At 45.8% G+C, this 19,172-nt stretch overlaps 1 protein-coding gene across 3 annotated transcripts in view; it reads left to right on the top strand.

Moving 5' to 3' along the window:
- Window positions 1-17,764, top strand: part of NTNG2 (netrin G2) — a 143,932-nt gene extending 126,168 nt beyond the window's left edge. For all 3 annotated transcript variants that reach the window (XM_044305325.1, XM_044305324.1, XM_044305323.1), the window contains 3 exons: window positions 743-910; window positions 8,111-8,245; window positions 16,797-17,764. In XM_044305325.1, the coding sequence (XP_044161260.1) occupies window positions 743-910; window positions 8,111-8,245; window positions 16,797-17,011 (518 nt within the window). In that variant the 3' untranslated portion in view covers window positions 17,012-17,764. The remainder of the gene's footprint in view (window positions 1-742; window positions 911-8,110; window positions 8,246-16,796) is intronic.
- Window positions 17,765-19,172: the final 1,408 nt, after the last annotated feature.

Here is a 19,172-nt window from a genome sequence, read left to right as displayed (position 1 = left end):
AATGGTTGGTATGACCAGCCCTTTGGAGGCCTCTTGGGAAGTCCTTCAGAGTCTAGAGAGGGGATTTAACTGTTGGTGGTGTCTCCTAAAGTCCCCTATGGGCACTGATCTCAGGTAGACCAACCGCAGCCTGGGAGGCCTTGTCCTGCGTCCATGTGTCCCTTCTCTGAGATCAGTACCCTACGCTGAGATGGAAGAAGAAGACTCCATAAAATGCCTCCAATGTTGGGGGCCCTGTCTGTGATGCCGATGATATTTGGGGGTATGATTCTGTGAGTGGTTGTCTGAATGTGATGGACTTTCAGTGTCCTTGTCCCATGTGTCACCTCATCAGACATCGGCATGACTTCCCCTCACCGTGCACGTAACTTGCGCATATTCCTGTTGACTCCTCATGACTTTGGGATGTCCCTCCGAGACATGGATCAGAATTATCCCTGTGATGTAAACGTTGCCATCAGCTCCTGCCCCGAGGCCAAGCTGCAGGGAGATTGACACTTACATGCGAGGTTTGATTAAATCTGGTAACAACGTCCGTGGCCCCCGGCAAGGTCACGGATCTGACGCCATCCGCTCTGCATAGAACGAGGCAGTAAATCCGGCAAGAATCAGATCAGGGTGGTCCACAGAGGGGCAAGCACTTGGCTTCGGCTGATCCATGGGGTGGATTAGGTGATGGGACATCCCTGGTTACTGAGGAGTCAGGTGCTTCTTTACTCACTGGTTTTCTCTCCTTTTCCAGACTGTGAATGTTATGGACACTCCAGCCGGTGCAGTTTTATCGACTTTCTGAATGTGGTCACTTGCGTCAGCTGCAAGCACAATACTCGGGGACAGCACTGCCAGCACTGCCGCCTCGGCTTCTACCGCAACGTGTCTGCCGAGCTGGAAGACGAGAATGTCTGCATACGTGAGTTATCCTGAGCATGATGGTGGGCTCTACTGGAAGGACCATGTACGGCCAACACCCCCAACCATCTGTCAGCTGTGGGGGAGTAGTGGCTTGTGGAAGAGAGGGTCCATAACAATTAGACATCAGCCGTAGCGTGCCATGCAAATCCCCCCAAACCTATGGCAAAGAATCACATGATCTTGTGCAGCACACCCCAAAACTGAAGACTGGACCCCTAAATAAAGTTATAGACACCAGGCCAGACTCCCCCTATTTACAGGCTGGATTCCTCATTGTATATGAGCCTCAGCCTGGAACCCCCCAAACCTCCCCCCCAATATATACAAACCAGATTCATTCTTTCTACAGACCCCCCACCTCCGGACACTCACCTCTCCACTGTTCCTGCACTTCTTTACCACGGACCATAACGCAATTCTCTGCCTTTAGAGGCATTCCGTTATTCATTCCGTTACAATAGAACTCTATGGGCTGCATAACAGATCCGTCCCGTTTCCGTTATGCAGGAGAGGACTCAGGATCAGGAGAAGACTGAAGATCAGGAGAGGACTGAGGATCAGGAGAAGACTGAAGATCAGGAGAGGACTGAGGATCAGGAGAGGACTGAGGATCAGGAGAGGACTGAGGATCAGGAGAGGACTGAGGATCAGGAGAAGACTGAGGATCAGGAGAGGACTGAGGATCAGGAGAAGACTGAAGATCAGGAGAGGACTAAGGATCAGGAGAAGACTGAATATCAGGAGAAGACTGAGGATCAGGAGAGGACTGAGGATCAGGAGAGGACTGAGGATCAGAAGACTTCCCTGCATAATGGAAACAGGACGGATCCGTTATGCAGCCCATAGACTTCTATTATGATGGAATGCCTCTAAAGCAGGGATGGCCCACCTGCGGCTCTCCAGCTGTTACAAAACTACAACTCCCAGGATGCCCAGACTGTCTACAACTATCAGCCTACAGCAGGGTATGGTGGGAATTGTAGTTTTACAACAGCTGGAGAGCCGCAGGTTGGCCAGCCCTGCTCTTAAGGCATTTCCTTATGCATTCCGTCATAGAATTGCGTTATGATCCGTGGTAACGGAATCCATACCGCAATTCTGCTGTTACCACCAAACGAAGTGTGAACGAATTTTAAAATATGAAATTCGCTCATCTCTAAGAGGTAACTTCTGGTATCTCCACTGAACCTAAAGTAGCCACAGAACTTGACATCCTAGAGAAGCGGTCAGCTGCTGTGAAACTACAACTCCCAGCATGCAAGCATGCTCAGCTGTTACTCTAACTCCCATAGAAGTGAATGAAGCACTCTGGGAGTTGTAGTTTCTGAACAGCTGGAGGTTGCTAATTCCTGTTCTAGAGGGTCCTAAATCGCATCTGCTAATAGGGGTCTAAGTCTTACCTTGCCCCTTATACACTCACCTAAAGAATTATTAGGAACACCTGTTCTATTTCTCATTAATGCGATTATCTAGTCAACCAATCACATGGCAGTTGCTTCGATGCATGTAGGGTTGTGGTCCTGGTCAAGACAATCTCCTGAACTCCAAACTGTCAGAATGGGAAAGAAAGGTGGGCTACAACAGCAGAAGACCCCACCGGGTACCACTCATCTCCACTACAAATAGGAAAAAGAGGCTACATTTTGCACAATGTCACCAAAACTGGACTGTTGAAGACTGGAAAAATGTTGCCTGGTCTGATGAGTCTCGGTTTCTGTTGAGACATTCAAACGGTAGAGTCCGAATTTGGCGTAAACAGAATGAGAACCTGTATCCATCATCATGCCTTGTTACCACTGTGCAGGCTGGTGGTGGTGGTGTAATGGTGTGGGGGATGTTTTCTGGGCACACGTTAGGCCCCTTAGTGCCAATTGGCCATCATTTAAATGCCACGGGCTACCTGAGCATTGTTTCTGACCATGTCCATCCCTTCATGACCACCATGTGCCCATCCTCTGATGGCTACTTCCAGCAGGATAATGCACCATGTCACAAAGCTCCAATCATTTCAAATTGGTTTCTTGAACATGACAATGAGGTCACTGTCCTAAAATGGCCCCACAGTCACCAGATCTCAACCCAATAGAGCCTCTTTGGGATGTGGTGGAACGGGAGCTTCGTGCCCTGGATATCCCTCAAATCTCCATCAACTGCAAGATGCTATACTATCAATATGGGCCAACATTTCTAAAGATGCTATCAGCACCTTGTGGAATCAATGCCACCTAGAATTAAGGCAGTTCTGAAGGCAAAAGGAGGTCCAACACCGTATTAGTATGGTGTTCCTAATAATTCTTTAGGTGAGTGTATATGAGATGTCATTGGGCACCTCTGCCTTGTGAGTCGCATTCAGACACGATTCTGCTTGTATCATCCTTCATCCTTTTCACCCTGCATTATAAATGCCTTTAGGAAAGCAGAATTCAGTTTCGCCTTGAAGTCTCCCTTCTACGGCTTGTGTCAGGATGAAATGTCAGACGTTCCTGTGCCCCCCTCCCTTTTCCGGATCTACCCCTCTTCTCGTTCCCTCACTTCCAATTAATGTCCCTTCTGCAGCAGGAGAGAATAATTCACTCACATCTGTATAAAGAGCAGCCATAAACACATTAGAGCGCCTGCACCGAGCTGTGACTGCGGAGATGTGCGGCTGAGTAATGGCCTGCAAGGCTGCGGTAATTTGATTACAATGAACAGTAGAGCGTCTGAGCGCAGGAGAGCACTCGAGTGGATCACAATATTCCAGCTATATATTATCCTGACTCTTAACAAACTCCTAACAGCAGAAGAGGCTGCTCACCCATAAAGAGTAATACAATTACCTGTAAATAAAGGGCCTATTGTCATCTGCTGCCCTGTAATGACTGCCACGTCACCACCAGGTGGCACTGTGCGGGTTCTCAGGCTGAAAGAGCAAGAACGTGACAATAACCTAAATGCTAAAAGATTTAACCAGTCCAAAATAAACTATATTTCATAGGACAATTTTTCATAAATCCCTTGATTTTTATATTCTAGTCCATCCCGTTATACATCATGACAAAGCACAAAATATAAGAATATGGGTCCATTCACACATCTGTGTTTGTTTTGCGGATCCGCAAAACACGGAGAGCGGCAATGTGCATTCTGCATTTTGCGGACCGCATATTGCCGGCACTAAGAGAATATGCCTATTCTTGTCCGCTATTGCGGACAAGAATAGGACATGTTCTATTTTTTTTCAGGATCGGAATTGCGGACCCGGAAATGCGGGTCCGCAATTACAGATCGGGGCCGCACGTCATGCGGCCCCATAGAAATGTATGGGTCCGCAATTCCGTTCCGCAAAATGGAATTGCGGATGTGTGAATGGAGCCTATACCTAATATAATACTGCTCCCTATGCTATTATACTGCCTCATATGTACAAGAATATAACTGCTATAATACTGCTCCTATGTACAGGAATATAACTACTATAATACTGCTCCTATGTACAAGAATATAACTACTATAATACTGCCTCCTATGTACAAGAATATAACTACTATAATACTGCTCCTATGTACAAGAATATAACTACTATAATACTGCCTCCTATGTACAAGAATATAACTACTATAATACTGCTCCTATGTACAAGAATATAACTACTATAATACTGCTCCTATGTACAAGAATATAACTACTATAATACTGCATCCTATGTACAAGAATATAACTACTATAATACTGCATCCTTTGTCTAAGAATATAACTGCTATAATACTGCCTCCTATGTACAATAATATAACTGCTATAATACTGCTCCTATGTACAAGAATATAACTACTATAATACTGCTCCTATGTACAAGAATATAACTACTATAATACTGCATCCTATGTACAAGAATATAACTACTATAATACTGCTCCTATGTACAAGAATATAACTACTATAATACTGCTCCTATGTACAAGAATATAACTACTATAATACTGCTCCTATGTACAAGAATATAACTAGTATAATACTGCTCCTATGTACAAGAATATAACTACTATAATACTGCTTCTATGTACAAGAATATAACTGCTATAATACTGCTCCTATGTACAAGAATATAACTACTATAATACTGCTCCTATGTACAAGAATATAACTACTATAATACTGCCTCCTATGTACAAGAATATAACTGCTATAATACTGCTCCTATGTACAAGGATATAACTACTATAATACTGCTCCTATGTACAAGAATATAACTACTCTAATACTGCCTCCTATGTACAAGAATATAACTACTATAATACTGCCTCCTATGTACAAGAATATAACTACTATAATACTGCTCTTATGTACAAGAATATAACTGCTATAATACTGCCTCCTATGTACAAGAATATAACTGCTATAATACTGCTCCTATGTACAAGGATATAACTACTATAATACTGCTCCTATGTACAAGAATATAACTACTATAATACTGCCTCCTATGTACAAGAATATAACTACTATAATACTGCTCCTATGTACAAGAATATAACTGCTATAATACTGCTCCTATGTACAAGAATATAACTACTATAATACTGCTCCTATGTACAAGAATATAACTGCTATAATACTGCTCCTATGTACAAGGATATAACTACTATAATACTGCTCCTATGTACAAGAATATAACTACTATAATACTGCTCCTATGTACAAGAATATAACTACTATAATACTGCTCCTATGTACAAGAATATAACTGCTATAATACTGCTCCTATGTACAAGAATATAACTACTATAATACTGCTCCTATGTACAAGAATATAACTGCTATAATACTGCTCCTATGTACAAGAATATAACTACTATAATACTGCCTCCTATATACAAGAATATAACTACTATAATACTGCCCCTATGTACAAGAATATAACTACTATAATACTGCTCCTATGTACAAGAATATAACTACTATAATACTGCATCCTATGTACAAGAATATAACTACTATAATACTGCTCCTATGTACAAGAATATAACTACTATAATACTGCTCCTATGTACAAGAATATAACTACTATAATACTGCTCCTATGTACAAGAATATAACTAGTATAATACTGCTCCTATGTACAAGAATATAACTACTATAATACTGCTTCTATGTACAAGAATATAACTGCTATAATACTGCTCCTATGTACAAGAATATAACTACTATAATACTGCTCCTATGTACAAGAATATAACTACTATAATACTGCCTCCTATGTACAAGAATATAACTACTATAATACTGCTCCTATGTACAAGAATATAACTACTATAATACTGCTCCTATGTACAAGAATATAACTACTATAATACTGCCTCCTATGTACAAGAATATAACTACTATAATACTGCTTCTATGTACAAGAATATAACTGCTATAATACTGCTCCTATGTACAAGAATATAACTGCTATAATACTGCTCCTATGTACAAGGATATAACTACTATAATACTGCTCCTATGTACAAGAATATAACTACTCTAATACTGCCTCCTATGTACAAGAATATAACTACTATAATACTGCTCCTATGTACAAGAATATAACTACTATAATACTGCCTCCTATATACAAGAATATAACTGCTATAATACTGCTCCTATGTACAAGAATATAACTACTATAATACTGCCTCCTATGTACAAGAATATAACTACTATAATACTGCTCCTATGTACAAGAATATAACTGCTATAATACTGCTCCTATGTACAAGAATATAACTACTATAATACTGCTCCTATGTACAAGAATATAACTGCTATAATACTGCTCCTATGTACAAGGATATAACTACTATAATACTGCTCCTATGTACAAGAATATAACTACTATAATACTGCTCCTATGTACAAGAATATAACTACTATAATACTGCTCCTATGTACAAGAATATAACTGCTATAATACTGCTCCTATGTACAAGAATATAACTACTATAATACTGCCTCCTATATACAAGAATATAACTACTATAATACTGCTCCTATGTACAAGAATATAACTACTATAATACTGCTCCTATGTACAAGAATATAACTGCTATAATACTGCTCCTATGTACAAGAATATAACTACTATAATACTGCTCCTATGTACAGGAATATAACTACTATAATACTGCTCCTATGTACAAGAATATAACTACTATAATACTGCTCCTATGTACAGGAATATAACTACTATAATACTGCCTCCTATGTACAAGAATATAACTACTATAATACTGCTCCTATGTACAAGAATATAACTGCTATAATACTGCTCCTATGTACAAGAATATAACTACTATAATACTGCTCCTATGTACAAGAATATAACTGCTATAATACTGCTCCTATGTACAAGGATATAACTACTATAATACTGCTCCTATGTACAAGAATATAACTACTATAATACTGCTCCTATGTACAAGAATATAACTACTATAATACTGCTCCTATGTACAAGAATATAACTGCTATAATACTGCTCCTATGTACAAGAATATAACTACTATAATACTGCCTCCTATATACAAGAATATAACTACTATAATACTGCTCCTATGTACAAGAATATAACTACTATAATACTGCTCCTATGTACAAGAATATAACTGCTATAATACTGCTCCTATGTACAAGAATATAACTACTATAATACTGCTCCTATGTACAGGAATATAACTACTATAATACTGCTCCTATGTACAAGAATATAACTACTATAATACTGCCTCCTATGTACAAGAATATAACTACTATAATACTGCTCCTATGTACAAGAATATAACTACTATAATACTGCTCCTATGTACAAGAATATAACTACTATAATACTGCTCCTATGTACAAGAATATAACTACTATAATACTGCCTCCTATGTACAAGAATATAACTACTATAATACTGCTCCTATGTACAAGAATATAACTGCTATAATACTGCTCCTATGTACAAGAATATAACTACTATAATACTGCTCCTATGTACAAGAATATAACTACTATAATACTGCCTCCTATGTACAAGAATATAACTACTATAATACTGCCTCCTATGTACAAGAATATAACTACTATAATACTGCCCCTTATTGATTGGGGGGTGCACTAGAACATAATTCTGCGTTTCCAGTCTTGGGGGTCTTATACTTCTTGTCGCTGACTTTCCATGTGTTTTCTTTCTCAGAATGTAACTGTAACCAGCAAGGCTCTGAACATGAACGCTGCAACGAGACTGGTGATTGTGTTTGTCGGCCTGGAGCTACTGGAACAAAATGTGAAGAGTGCCTACTGGGCTACCACTGGAGACAGGGTTGCCATCGTAAGTTGCATTAGTCGGGCAGGTTGCTGAATTCGAAGTCAGGACTCATCATGGGGTTTGATTCCAAGATAGTTACACAGATTTAAAATAATAAAAAAAATTCTGCAACTTCACAGTAAAAAAAAAAAGAACTTATACCATTTTGTGTCTACCGTTCCTATGCAGAGCTGTGTCTCCATGGTAACAGACTACAGACAAACCCTTTGTAGTCTGATCCTCCAGTTGTGTGTTAATTTCTGATTCTCCGTTTTAGCAAACAGAGGAGGCAATGGATTAACATATGGCTGCAGGATCAGACTACACAGGGTGTGTTTGTAGTCTGTTACCATGGAGACACATAGAAGCTGAAGCCACAAAATGGTAGAATGGTATCTAAACTGGCTATATTGATCAGATGCAGATTTTTTTATAATTGGGCAAAAATTAACCCTTCAAGTCCATGTATTAGTGTGACCACTTCGCCTGGGACATAGATACTGCAAGCACCACGGCCAGTGGACACAGAGACAGCAAACACTAGGGTCTGGCTACTGGACCCCGAACTGGGCAGTTGGGATATGGGTGGCCCTCTGGTCATCAGCCCATAGGAATCAATGGTTTCAGTGTTCAGCTAGTCTGAGTAACAAACCTGAACCAGGAGAACGAGCGGATTCGGCGCTGTCCATACCTCCTCACAGAGTGAGACCGAGACCTTTACTGGCGAGTGATTAAGAGACGCATTAAATCTGCCCTGTCTGCACGCTGCCCTTTGCTCAGCCGCATTAGAAGATTTGTGTCTCTTTGACCTAAATTAAAGAATCTTAAATTATGATTCCACCCACCCCGCAATGTGATAGATCCCAGGACGCCGCGAAATTAGAGAAGTGCAGAATATATGAGAGACTGTAACATGGGGGGAGTCAGGATCGGGGCATTCATCAAATGTGTAGGTGAGGGTTTGAGGGCTCCATTTTCTGATATAGAGCACCACATCCCACAGCACCCCTTCACACAGGCAGGGTATGGGATAAATGATTTACCATTAATCATATCAAGAGAGATATTACTATGTATACAGTGAGCGCCCCCTAGTGGTGGCTGTGTAATCTGTATGCAGTGAGCTCCCTCTAGTGGTGACTGTATAATCTGTATGTAGTGAGCTCCCTCTAGTGGTGGCTGTATAATCTGTATGTAGTGACCTCCCTCTAGTGGTGGCTGTATAATCTGTATGTAGTGAGCTCCCTCTAGTGGTGGCTGTATAATCTGTATGTAGTGAGCTCTCTCTAGTGGTGGCTGTATAATCTGTATGTAGTGACCTCCCTCTAGTGGTGGCTGTATAATCTGTATGTAGTGAGCTCCCTCTAGTGGTGGCTGTATAATCTGTATGTAGTGAGCTCCCTTTAGTGGTGACTGTATAATATGTATGTAGTGAGCTCCCCCTAGTGGTGGTTGTATAATATGTATGTAGTGAGCTCCCCCTAGTGGTGGTTGTATAATATGTATGTAGTGAGCTCCCCCTAGTGGTGGCTGTATAATCTGTATGTAGTGAGCTCCCTCTAGTGGTGGCTGTATAATCTATATGTAGTGAGCTCCCCCTAGTGGTGGCTGTATAATCTGTATGTAGTGAGCTCCCCCTAGTGGTGGCTGTATAATCTGTATGTAGTGAGCTCCCTCTAGTGGTGGCTGTATAATCTGTATGTAGTGAGCTCCCCCTAGTGGTGGCTGTATAATCTGTATGTAGTGAGCTCCCTCTAGTGGTGGCTGTATAATCTGTATGTAGTGAGCTCCCTCTAGTGGTGGCTGTATAATCTGTATGTAGTGAGCTCCCCCTAGTGGTGGCTGTATAATCTGTATGTAATGAGCTTCACCTAGTGATGGCTGTATAATCTGTATGTAGTGAGCTTCACCTAGTGATGGCTGTATAATCAGGTGATTTTCCTATTTCATGACGTAAAGTCATGATTTTATTAAAGACACGGAGGCGAGTATTGCTATTCTCCTTCTTTACTCTGACCAATAGCAGCAAAGATAAAAAATAAATATTGAACATTTGAATAGCCCCTCCCCATAGTCCCAGTATAACAGGCCACTCCGCCTGCAAATCCTCCTCTTTCTTTGTAACTCAAGTCCGAACATCCAACAGAACCGGAAAACCAAAAGTCCCAGAACATCATGGAACAACAACACCTTCCATCCGGAAACGAAAACGGGAAGAGCCGGAAACAGCGCCGAAGGATGCTCCTCGTCCTGTCCACATCAACCTAACGGCCGGAACCAAACTGCCGACGACGTAGACCAACAGACACCGCACACCGGGCCGGTCTCAACCTGAAAAGGTGGAAAAACAGAAAATGACAGTAAAAAAATAAGGACATGGTATCCAAAATCAACTGGTTGCGATAAACCTACTCAGGAAAAACTCATAGAGTTAAGAACAACATGCGTATGACAACAAATCAATACTATCTGTAGAACAAACATCATTCATAATAATAAACATACATATAGGGAGGGAACTCAGGGTGGGCAATACTCGCCTCCGTGTCTTTAATAAAATCATGACTTTACGTCATGAAATAGGAAAATCACCTGATTTTATTACAAGACCCGGAGGCTCATATTGCAAGTTCAAAGTTAAGATAAATTCTCAATGATCGATGAGAAAACGTGAGGACCTGGCCGAAAGTAAAATTCTCTGAACGTGGATACTCTGGACCAGTCCGCCAATTTCAAAATGTCCTTCAACCTGGCGCCAGACACCGCCAAAGAGGTAGCGGATGCCCCCCTAGCAGAATGCGCCGAAAAAACGGAAGTGTCCACGCCCGCCAATTCCATGATCCACTTCATCCACCTAGCCAGCGTGGGAGTGGTCACCGGGGCAAAAGGGCGAATGGTAGAGAGGAAAAGATGAGAAAACTCCCGTGATCGATGAAGGGAAGTGCGAGCTTCATACTCCTTAAGGCATTCGACCGGACAGAGAGAAGGCGAGGCCGGGAAAGCCGGATAAGCAACTGAGCGTATGTGAGACTTGGTTCTCCTAGAGATGTCAAAGGAGACCCCCTCCGGAGTATACGAGCGGGCATCATAATCCAAAGCCCGGACGTCAGACACCCGCTTGCAGGAGATTAGACAGAAAAGAGTGACAAGCTTTGCCGACAGTTGCCGTAAGGACAGGACTGAATTCTGAGGCCAAGAAGATAGAAAAGAAAGAACACAAGACACGTCCCAAGTCGCCGAAAATCTAGGCCTAGGAGGCCGAGACATCCGAGAGCCACGCAATAGACGGCATACCAAAGGATGTTGCCCTGCAGGAGTACCGTCAAACCCCTGGTGGGACGCAGAAATGGCCGACCTGAAAAGGCTGATCGTGCGATAGGCCTTGCCCTGATCGAAAAGAGAAGATAGGAAGTGCAAGATCTCCGTCACAGGTGCCGAAACGGGATCCAAGTTCCTAGCCACGCACCAGCGATCCCAAGATCCCCAGGCAGATCTGTAAGATCTTCTGGTTCCTGGGGCCCAAGCGTTCTCCAAAAGGACTCTAGCCGTTCCCGAAACTCCCGGGACCTCCCAGGGTCCCCTGAAATTCGACACGCCAACAGGCGCAGAGATCCGTCCAGGAGAAGAGGATGTAGCTGGTGATTCGGACCTCGGAGGAGAGTCTGAGATGTCGGGAGCAGGCACGGGGTCTCTATCATCATCTCCAGAAGGTGAGGAAACCACGACTGGGAAGTCCAAAACGGGACCAGCAGAACCAGATCCGCTGAATGACGGCGTACTTGAATCAAGGTCCTGGGAATCAGCTGGAAGGGGGGGAATGCGTAAAGCAGGCCCCGTGACCAATCCTGTAGGAACGCGTCCACAGCTTCGGCCTCCGGGTCCGGGCGCCAACTGTAAAAACGTGGCAGCTGCGTTTTCAGGCGGGAGGCAAACAGGTCGATACAGCAAGGCCCCCAAAGAGACGTTAAGGAACGGAACACCGTTGGATCTAACTGCCAGTCGCCGGAGTCGGAGAGATATCGAGAGCTCCAATCCGCCCGAATGTTCTGGACGCCCGGAAGATATTCCGCCAAGACAATCAACTCCTTGTCCAGACAGTAGTCCCAGAAATCCTTCGCCAACCGAGATAGGATGGTGGAACGTGTACCGCCCATGCCATTGATGTAACGCACCGCCGACACGTTGTCCATGCGAAGTTGAATGCAGGCCTTGGCCGTGTCTCTCGTGAAACTCCTGATCGCGAACGAACCTGCCAACAGTTCCAGCGCATTGATATGGAATCCCGCTTCGTCCGCTGACCAGCCGCCTCCGGTTGAGATCCCCTCGCAGTGAGCTCCCCAGCCCGACAGGCTGGCATCCGAATCCACCACGAAGTCCGGACGATGACCGAAAATAGCCTTGCCGTTCCAAGCCTGTAAATTGTGGATCCACCAGGATAGCTCCTCCTTGGTCTCCTCGTCCAGGGAAAACCAGTCCGCATAGGAAGCCCCCTTCCGGAGGTGGAAAATCTTCAGTCGCTGGAGGGCCCGGTAATGTAGTGGGGCTGGGAAGACCGCCTGGATAGAAGAAGCTAGAAGGCCTATGATCCTGGCAAGTTGACGCAACGGGATCTGGGAGGACGACCTGGCTCTGCACAACTCCTTCCGAATGGACCGAACCTTGGTCGGTGGTAGGCTGAGAGTCCCCGCCGTGGAATCCACCAGAAACCCCAGGAACTCCATCTCGCGAGCCGGGGTGAGAGAGGACTTCTCCTGATTGAGAAGGAAACCCAGACCCAACAGGAGATCCATCGTCCAGCGAAGGTGATTCAGTAACACCGCATGATCCTGTGCCATGATCAAGATGTCATCCAGATAGACGATGAGGCGAACTCCCCGACTGCGCAGCCAGGCCATAGCAGGGCGCATCAGCTTGGTGAAGCACCACGGAGCAGAAGAGAGGCTGAAAGGGAGGCATGTAAACCGCCAAATCCTGTCCTTCCAAAGGAAACAAAGAAGGTTCCTGGACGCGTCCTCGACAGGGACGGTAAGATACGCGTCCTTCAGGTCCAACTTGACCATCCAATCGCCCACCTGAAGTAGGTCCCGCAGGAGATGGATGCCCTCCATCTTGAAATGGCGGTACCTGACGAACGCGTTGAGAGCGCGTAAATTGATGACGGGCCGAAGCTGGCCCCCTTTTTTCGCCACCAAGAAAATGTTGCTGATTATCGCACCAGTGGATGCCGGAGCCGGCTCTATGGCCCCTTTGCGGAAGAGATCCGATAGCTCTGAGTCCACAAGTATGCGGCTCTCTACCGACAGTACTGCCGGGTGCGGGGGCGGAATGGATAGGTGAGAAGATGTCAGCTCTATGTGGAAACCCCTGACCGTGGAGAGAATCCATTGGTCCAAGGTGATGCGCGACCAAGCTCGAGAAAAGAGCTGGAGTCTGCCCCCTACACAAACAGTTAAAGAATTGAAATGAGGCATCGGTCTTACCATAAGGACGTCTGGAACCAGGGTTTCCTCTGTATCCTCTAGGCCTCCAGGATCCTCCCCGGGAAGGGAAGAAGGACGATGTCTCTCGCCTCTGCTCCTGGAACGCAGGTCTCTGGGAGAAGGAGCCTCTGCCCGTAGCACGGGATTGGAAGTGGGCACGGCCGGACAGACGGCCCCTGAAACTGCCGGCCCTGGTAGAGACCCTACCGTGAAACACCCGCTTCATTGAACTCTGGGCCTTATCGAGTGCTGTAAAGGCACCGACAAAACGTCCTAAGTCCTTAATAAAGGACTCGCCAAACAGCAGGCCCTGGGCCTCCTTACCGGCTTCGGTAAGCGCCAAGTTGGAGAGTTTAGGCTCAATCTTAAAAAGTATGGCCTTGCGCCGTTCAATGGCCAGGGACGTGTTGACGTTTCCTGCCACACAAATCGCGCGCTGCACCCATTCGCGCAGCTCTAGAGGGTCTACCTGCTTACCCTCGGCCTTGGCAGCCTCGGCCAGGTCAAAAATCTTTGCCAGGGGGCCAAATATGTCCAGGAGCTTGTCCTGACAGGCACGCAGGGCCGACTCCAGACCCTTCCTCGGATTCCACCCAGATTTGGTGAGGAATTGGGTCATTTTAGGGTCTACCGCTGGAGTCTCGCACACCCTGTTGGGAATTACGGGTCTGGGGCATTCCGCCCTAAGCTTGTTGCGCGCCTCTTTGGAGAGGGGGCAACGCACGCGGGCCTCCAAATATTTGGAGACATGCTCCAACGGCAACCACTCCGCAGACCGAGGGTGGTGTAGGGAATCCGGGTCAAAGAGAGGTTGCCCTGATGGGTCCGTCAAGGACACGTCTGCTGCCGAAAGCATGGAGCTGCACCCGGGTAAGGGGTTAGAATCTATGACCCCAGAAGGGTCGTCCTCTGCCTCCTCAAAGGCGTCACCTATCGCCTCCTCATCAGAACCGACTTCAGAGCCGGAAGCTGTATCCTGTTGTGCTCTAGCACTTTTCCAACTGCGCGTATGTTCTGCCTGACGCGTACAGGCTCTCTTGCGCGAACCCAGCGCGCCAACATTGGTGGAGACAACGTCACCCGTCAAGCGTGTTCTGGAGGCAGGCCCTGGCCCGGTTGGTTTAGAAACCGTAGCGGGCTGTGGGGTGGGAGAGGCAGCTGGATGGGTTGCAAGGGCCTGGGCAATAGACTGGGAAATGACCGAAGTCATTGATCCCATGGCCGCAGCAATCACATTAGACAAAGTAGTTTGGAAAACCAGGGAAGGATCCACAGAGGGCGTCCCAGTATCACAATCATCCCCAGAAGGGGTTAAATCAGCCAGAGGCATATCCTCTTCCATAGGGCCCTGCCCACTGAGATCTGTATTAGGCATACTCACAGCCTGCCTCTAGATCGGTAGTGAAGGGGTTAATCTGAAAACTAATCCTACCTAAGTACTCCGCTGGTGAGGATTTTCCCCAGCCAGGGAGAGGAACTAGAGTGGGGGAGAAGAAAAGACCTGACAAAAAAGCGGGAGCCGGTAAGTAGGGAGGCCGCCGAGCACAGGAGCCGGAGAGCAGATGCCGAGCAGGTGCGCCGAGACTCCGGAGCGCCGCACTGACCGGAAGCGGAAGCGCCCGAGATCTCGCGAGATCTCGGGCGGAGCGAAGCGCGGCAAGCAGGAGCGCCGGCGGCAAGATCAGAGGTGAGCCGCGGCGCGAAAGAGAAGCGGATGGGGGAGGAGACCGCGGGGAAGTGCGCAGCGTGAAACGGCAAGCAGGAGAGAGAGAAAGCTCAGTCAGATGTCAAAAAATTAAAAACCCCCAATAGGGGAAGGTACAGACAGAAGGGGATGATAACCCCAAAGGGGATAATCGGACACACAGGGGTACTCCTTAATAGCAGGGTCACCAGAGCTGTGCCAAGGAATTACACAGCATCAGACAATGGGAGATCCCACAACACAACCTGCAAACAATAGAATATCCCACAAAACCAAAAAAGGGGGGAAAAAACCAATAAGATAACCGTAATAGTAATCAGACAAATATCAAAGGTACTTATCTCTGCGGTCAGCAGCAAAGAAAGAGGAGGATTTGCAGGCGGAGTGGCCTGTTATACTGGGACTATGGGGAGGGGCTGTTCAAATGTTCAATATTTATTTTTTATCTTTGCTGCTATTGGTCAGAGTAAAGAAGGAGAATAGCAATATGAGCCTCCGGGTCTTGTAATAAAATCTGTATGTAGTGAGCTCCCTCTAGTGGTGGCTGTATAATCTGTATGTAGTGAGCTCCCTCTAGTGGTGACTGTATAATCTGTATGTAGTGAGCTCCCTCTAGTGGTGGCTGTATGATCTGTATGTAGTGAGCTCCCTCTAGTGGTGGCTGTATAATCTGTGTGTAGTGAGCTCCCCCTAGTGGTGACTGTATAATCTGTATGTAGTGAGCTCCCCCTAGTGGTGGCTGTATAATCTGTATGTAGTGAGCTCCCTCTAGTGGTGACTGTATAATCTGTATGTAGTGAGCTCCCCCTAGTGGTGGCTGTATAATCTGTATGTAGTGAGCTCCCTCTACTGGTGGCTGTATATTCTGTATGTAGTGAGCTCCCCCTAGTGGTGGCTGTATAATCTGTATGTAGTGAGCTCCCTCTAGTGGTGACTGTATAATCTGTATGTAGTGAGCTCCCCCTAGTGGTGACTGTATAATCTGTATGTAGTGAGCTCCCTCTAGTGGTGACTGTATAATCTGTATGTAGTGAGCTCCCCCTAGTGGTGACTGTATAATCTGTATGTAGTGAGCTCCCCCTAGTGGTGACTGTATAATCTGTATGCAGTGAGCTCCCTCTAGTGGTGGCTGTATAATCTGTATGTAGTGAGCTCCCCCTAGTGGTGACTGTATAATCTGTATGTAGTGAGCTCCCCCTAGTGGTGGCTGTATAATCTGTATGTAGTGAGCTCCCCCTAGTGGTGACTGTATAATCTGTATGTAGTGAGCTCCCCCTAGTGGTGACTACAGGAAGAATCTCTGCAAATCTATGGCGGTCTGAGGGGAATCAGGGATTTGAGTTTTTGACCCTTATAAATGATATATTACCCTTTGTGTTATTCCTTCCAGCAAATGTGTGCGACGATGAACTGTTGATTTGCCAGAATGGTGGCACGTGTCACCAGGGACAGCGCTGCATTTGCCCCAATGGCTTTAAAGGAGCCCTGTGCCAAGATGTCAAATGTGACCCCACCCACAGGAACTGTGACTCCGCCTCCAGCGCCCTGATGGTTTCCTCTCTGCTCCTCATCTGTACAATCCTACTGAGCATGGAAGGCATTTAGGTCCCCCGCCCCCACGGTCTTCATGTCCGAGCACACACTGCAGGAGGTGTCTACAAGTCATGCAATCCCCCTGTGAGGACGCACCACCCGACCAGCGGGGGAGGATCTGTGCTGGTAACTCAGCTTCTGCAGTGCCTTATTGTCGCCTATCACATGGGACTTTAGAAGAAGACGCCCATGTCCTCGCATCCACGGTGGAGACAGATGCCACTGCGGCCCTCAGGTGGAAGAATTCTTCTCAGTTAATGGCTATTGTAGACTCAGTGGCAATATCTACCCACACGTTAGATTCTTGGGAGCTGGCATTTAGCCCGGGCACCAGCTGAGTCCAAGATGGACGTCACATTAAGCACCTCCCCCTAAAAATGGGAGGAGACATAGACCAATGATGTACAACTATTATCACTAAGCAGATATGGACCTTGTGCCAAAAACAGGATAGACACCGATCTAGATGGCTGACGACGCTCGCCACCACCGGGGAGGTTATTTTTTGGGGGGAGGGGAGCATCTGAATCTGACCCATTTGGCTCTGACTGTTTGACATTTCTTTGTCTGTTAACCATTTGCTGCCTGTGTGTAACCTTTGGCGTCATTTGGGAGGGGGGGGGCAAATTTCAAATAATTTCATCCCATTTTCTCAAAAGATTTTATTTTTGAAATAGTAATCTCTTTTTCCATCCCTCTAGTGTATACGAAACGATCACCTTCACTGTGACACTGGAAACTATTGTGGGAGGAGCCTAGGACGACTCCGGGGTAAACGGGGGGGGGGGGGGGGGGGGGAGATGATACTGGTTCTATTGGGAGCGAATAATATATATATATATAAATATAACGCTATCACAGGGAGACAGATATAAATCCTATTGATATATTGTATATGGATTTTCTTTTGTAGAGAATTATTTTTATTTCTATTTAAATGTTATATTTAAAAAAAAAAACACACAGAGATGAGAGCGATTTATCCTGAGGACACGGACGTGGCGAGAAATATCCAAAGTAAAGAGATTGTGTATTAACACCGCTCCTGTGTCTCGTCTCTTTTGTCACATTGTAACGATTTTACAGTTTTAACAGTGCAGGACCTCAGGGGCGGGGCTCTACTCTCTGGAGGTCCTTGCATCCACCCTTTTTAGATACCGCCCACGCGCAACATCGGATCCGTATTTCTTGGAGTTTGAAGCCCTCGGCTGTCTCCAGGAGTCCCGTGGAGTTGAATGTAGAATTGGCACAATTTTATGGTTTTAAAGGCAAAATGGATGCTGATGTCTGGTGCAGAACCTCAGGGGCAGGGCTTGATTACTCTCTGGTGGTCTATATATCCCTAGTCATGCTCTTCAGAGACTGCCCATGCTTAACATTGTTGAATGAAGTGGCAGCATGCCTGCTGGACTGCCTCTGAGCTCAAGCAGGGGAACACAGCACCCACATTTTCCTGATCGGTGAGTGCCCCAGCGGTCAGACCCCCATCGATCAGACACTTATTCACTATCCTGGGGCTAGGATATCACAGGGGGCGCTGTTATATGGATGGTCATGGTGAGAATACGCTGCTGTCGGTGGTGAGCGGCGGTACTGCAAGTGAAAAAAACAATGTTAGGAATTGTGATATCATCTGAAGAAATCATCTCCAAATGAAGGTTTGGACCCACATTTCACGGGTGCAGCTACAGGGGGCGCCGTGTCTGGAAAAATCTGTATTTGCCTCTAGGTTTAAATGACCATGTAAAAATGTAAGGGGTTGTACTGGATTTGGAAACGGAAACAGCTCCACTCCTGTCCATGGTCGTGTGCGGTATTGCAGATCTATTGCAGTGGATGGGGCTGAGCCTCAGTACCATCTTATCCTGGACGACCTCCTTCCTACAGATGGTCAGTCTAGTGCTGTGACGGCTAACCTCCGGAACTCCAGCTATGGTAAAACTACCACTCCCAAGATGTACACTTGCTTGGCTGTACTCAGAACTCCATAGAAATGAATGGAGCATGCTGGGAGTCGTAGTTTCACCACAGCTGGAGTGCCGGAGGTTAGCCATCACTGGTGTAGTCAAACCTGTTTCATAAAAGTGGTGTCCCTTTAAGTGATCCCTGCGATCAGTGATCCACCTCTGCTCCCGTTACCGGGTGGTGAACATGTCGATGGCCAGAGAGGGGC

The sequence above is a fragment of the Bufo gargarizans genome, chromosome 9, assembly GCF_014858855.1.
Source record: "Bufo gargarizans isolate SCDJY-AF-19 chromosome 9, ASM1485885v1, whole genome shotgun sequence".
Classification (NCBI taxonomy): Eukaryota; Metazoa; Chordata; class Amphibia; order Anura; family Bufonidae; genus Bufo; species Bufo gargarizans.
This window is presented reverse-complemented; position numbering and strand designations above follow the sequence as displayed.